Raw genomic sequence first — 4,645 nt, forward strand, 5'->3', positions numbered from 1 at the left:
GAAGAGACAGTTTGAAACAAGTGATAGGTTTACTCGAACGAATGTTGTGATACATCTGCGCAAGGGACACACGAATTGGCATTTGTTGTGTCGTCTTCGGCAGCAGAGACACGGATCGACGTGCAGTCGCCCTTTGACATACAGAGGCGGACAAAAATACTCAGATAATGGGAGTAATCAGAGAAGTAAATCTTAAATGTGTTTTTAACTCAAAACATATATTTTTTTCTTTACAAATGTGTAATACATATGTCAATCTGAACATATGCAGAACAAGAAGTAACAAAACACGCATTGTGTAAAAAAAAAAAAAAAAAGAAAGAAAATCGAAATATACAATGGGAAAAGTATTTAGACACTCAGCAGTCAGTATTTGGTAATGCGTCCCTTTCTCTGTGTTACAGTCCTCAGTTTTTTTGGCATGGAGTAAACAACCTTTTTCATTATATCCGAACCGATATTCACCCATTCTTCTTCTATCATGCATACGAATCCGTCACACTGCTCAGATGTCGTTTGTGTAGTCTCGTTTTCAGTTCATTCCAGATGTTTTCGATGGGACTGAGGTCCAGAGACTGCGGTTGGGTAATGAGGCGATGAGGCGTGTTGTATAGCATCCATAGTTTGACACTTTCCGCCGTATGCTTAAGATCATTGTCTTGTTGGAAATAAAAGTCACCACCAAGATCCAACTTCGCAGCTCTTTTCCTCAGATTTTGTTTGAGTATATCGAGATAGATAAATTTGTCCGTGGTGCCTTCAGTAAATACAAGCTCGCCAACACCTCTGGAAGACATGAGTCCCCACACCATCACACTGCCGCCTCCATGTTTGCTGGTTGCTTGCATGTTTTCGGGCTCCCACTGTGCGTTTGCTTGACGCCACACTAAACAGCGGCCGTCCAGTGGCTCAGAGTAAATTTGCATTCATCATTCCGCAGAATCTTGTCCCAGAAGGTCACATCGTTGCCGACAATTTCTTCTGCAAATACCATCCGCTTTTTTGCGTTACACTTACTGACGAACGGTTTGCGCCTTGGCACTCTGATATTGTACCCAGCACTGTTCAGGCATCTGCGCACTGCTCTGCAACTAAATTCGGCGTCAACGCCTTCTGCCAGTTCTGCAGCTATAGCAGGGGCCGTTGTCCGGGGATCGTTTTTCACCGTTCGAAATATCTTCTTGTTGTCTTTGTTCGTGAGTTTCTGAGGACGCCCCTGTCGTGGGCGATTGACGAGAGTTTTTTCTTCTTTCCATATCTGGACGATACTAAATACAGTTTTTCGGCTTCGGTTGGTGACCTTGCCTACTTCTGCATATGATTTTCCACCACTATGCAGCTGCATAATAAGCCTTCGCTCTTCCACTGTCGTTTCCCTACCTTTACGGGGCTCGCCAACACCTCTGGAAGACATGAGTCCCCACACCATCACACTGCCGCCTCCATGTTTGCTGGTTACTTGCATGTTTTCGGGCTCCCACTCTGCGTTTGCTTGACGCCATACTAAACAGCGGCCGTCCAGTGGCTCAGCTCACGAAGGTCGTTTCAAACACAGAAACATCTCACGACAACATCGTACAGGCATTATAGAGTTTACAAAAGAAATTTCTAGTACTGACTTAAAACTAATACATGAGAAACTACCCCAAAAATTGGTCATACAATGTAGGCTTTCACGGCAGTTCGCCGCTTTACCTCGGAGGATGTCTCCCACAGTCGGAGACGAAACGGCAGGGGAGAGTTTTCTACATTGTTGGTCTTTTTTGGCGAAAAAAAGTTGCAGATGCCGTACTGTTAACCGCAGAAACTCGGCAAATGCTGCCAGCTCACGAAGGTCGTTTCAAACACAGAAACATCTCACGACAACATCGTACAGGCATTATAGAGTTTACAAAAGAAATTTCTAGTACTGACTTAAAACTAATACATGAGAAACTACCCCAAAAATTGGTCATACAATGTAGGCTTTCACGGCAGTTCGCCGCTTTACCTCGGAGGATGTCTCCCACAGTCGGAGACGAAACGGCAGGGGAGAGTTTTCTACATTGTTGGTCTTTTTTGGCGAAAACTGCCCGTTCCTGTAGTACAAGACAGCTTAATTGCGTACACTGACTGCTTGCTGCCGCCCAGTTGTGCCTTCAGACTGCGGTTAACTTGTCAAGCGGGGCGGTGTCTGATTGCTTTTGTCCCGAGTGAAACATACGCCTGTGATGATAACACAGAACTAATCGTTCCAGGTAGAGGGTACCGTGACATTCGCATACTCGACGTCTTTCGAAATATTCCCTGCGTTATAGCACACATGCAGATACACATTTCGTATATGCATCAGTCACAATTCCCCGTGAGATACGCATGTGGCCTGTGTCTGAATACTTTTTTCCGCCTCTGTAAGTCTCCGTTGAGCGGCACAAAGCCCGCCTAGTTTGTTTGGGCGTGTCTGCCAGTTGACGTGTCCTCCTACGGACATGTGCCCTGCAATAGGCCTCGGCTCGGCAGGCAGCCACGATCCGTAAGTCTCCCTCCGTCTTTCGGTACTGGGAAGCAGCGGGGTGGGCCGAGCGGCCCCTTTCTGCAGGTCTGCTTTTGACGCCACTGTGCGGACCCCGCCTGCTGTTAGCGCACCTGGGAAATCCGTCGTTAGCTGCAGATGCCGTGCTGTTAACCGCAGAAACTCGGCAAATGCTGCCGGCTCACGAAGGTCGTTTCAAACACTGAGAAACATCTCACGACAACATCGTACAGGCATTATAGAGTTTACAAAAGAAATTCCTAGTACTGACTTAAAACTAATACATGAGCAACTACCCCAAAAATTGGTCATACAATGTAGGCTTTCACGGCAGTTCGCCGCTTTACCTCGGCGGATGTCTCCCACAGTCGGAGACGAAACGTCAGGGGAGAGTTTTCTACATCGACCACAGCCTATCAGCCCGGAAGTTTTAATTGTACCCCAAAAATTGCTTCATAAGGTGGTCCTCCTTAATAAAATGAAATGAAAGAAATCTTATCTGATTAAATTATCAAGTTTTCAAAAAATTTCAACATGAAAAACTAATGAATTTATTCTCACAAGGTTACTTGTATGTACAAAATGATACCGAGATACATATATAAGCTTCTATAACATTATTGGAGTGAGGTCGCTCGGGGTAGCAGCGCGGTCTTAGGCACCTTGACACGGTTCGGGCGGCTCCCTCCGTCGGGGGTTTGAGTCCTCCCTTGAGCATGGATTTGTGTGTTGTCCTTAGCGTAGGTTAGGTGAAGTTAGATTAAGTAGCGTGGAAGCCTAGGGACCGATGATCGCAGCAAATTAGCCCCCTAGTAACTTACCACCACCACTGGAGTGAGACTCAAAGTTTAGACAATAAAGTGAATTATTATATAGTATAGATAAAACATATTATTTGTATTGAGAAATTGGTCGGGATATGTGCTGCAGTTCTTTGAGCGTGGTTCTAAATCTTTCTATGTCATCTTTACATCTTCCTGTAGTAACAATGTGGAGCAGCTTCATTGGTGCCTTCATAATGAAAATGCGAATTAGTTCTTTCGATCCTTAAGGATCGTACAACAACTGAGTTTTGCATCGTATACCTTCAGATGACTGAACCGATCTTGAAAAGACTGAATTCTGCAAGTTCGGAATCATAATTATCCCGTGTTTTAAATAAATCGTGGTCCTGGGCCACCTCAGACCAGTAAGCCGATAGAAAAATCTGTTGGGACTCCTTGACTGCGTTGAAATCGCGTGCTGCCGCCCTCTTGAGTGTAGCTGTCTCACTCGTGAGGTACCCACACATGTATTCAATCTTGTGCGAGTCCGGCCAGGGAGGAGGTACGGAAAATTGGAATTGCTGTAAACAAGCCCTGGAATGAAACCCGTATGGACCGTTCCGAAACACTTCGAAGTTTCTCACCGAGAGGAAATATTTAAAATCAAATCCTCTCGTGCAGATCACTCACAAGCGCTCCCATTTCGTTTTCTTCTGCCGCTATCCTCGTTCGAATCAGCACCGTGTCCAGAGTCCAGGTCTGTATTCTCCAAACACGTTTGCTAGCCTCTGCATTGTACGTGAGGTCCTCCAGGTGAGCTACCCACTCATATTTATTTATTTATTTATTGTTCCGTGGGACCGAATTAAGGAGAAGTTTCCATGGTCATGGAACGAGTCAATACATGAAATTATAACACTATATTAGAAACAGATAAAATGAAATATAAAAAAACGTATTCAGGTGACAAGTCGCAAGTTTAAATAAAGAAAATCAACAATTTGCTTAATTTTTTAGCTCTTCCAGGAGCTCCTCGACAGAATAGAAGCAATGAGCCATGAGAAAACTCTTCTGTTTCGACTTAAAAGAGTTTGGGCTACTGCTAAGATTTTTGAGTTCTTGTGGTAGCTTATTGAAAATGGATGCAGCAGAATACTGCACTCCTTTCTGCACAAGAGTCAAGGAAGTGCATTCCACAAGCAGATTGGATTTCTGCCTAGTATTAACTGAGTGAAAGCTGCTAACTCTTGGGAATAGGCTAATATTGTTAACAACAAATGACATTAAAGAAAATATATACTGTGAGGGCAATGTCAGAATTCCCAGATTTTTGAATAGGGGTCGACAAGAGGTTCTCGAACTTACACCA

At 44.5% G+C, this 4,645-nt stretch overlaps 1 protein-coding gene across 1 annotated transcript; it reads right to left on the minus strand.

Moving 5' to 3' along the window:
• Positions 1 to 886: 886 nt before the first annotated feature.
• Positions 887 to 1,465, minus strand: LOC126455304 (uncharacterized). The gene has a single exon (XM_050091164.1). It carries the CDS (start codon positions 1,463 to 1,465, stop codon positions 887 to 889), a length of 579 nt encoding a protein of 192 aa, XP_049947121.1.
• Between the last annotated feature and the right edge of the window lie 3,180 nt (positions 1,466 to 4,645).

The sequence above is a fragment of the Schistocerca serialis genome, chromosome 1, assembly GCF_023864345.2.
Source record: "Schistocerca serialis cubense isolate TAMUIC-IGC-003099 chromosome 1, iqSchSeri2.2, whole genome shotgun sequence".
Classification (NCBI taxonomy): Eukaryota; Metazoa; Arthropoda; class Insecta; order Orthoptera; family Acrididae; genus Schistocerca; species Schistocerca serialis.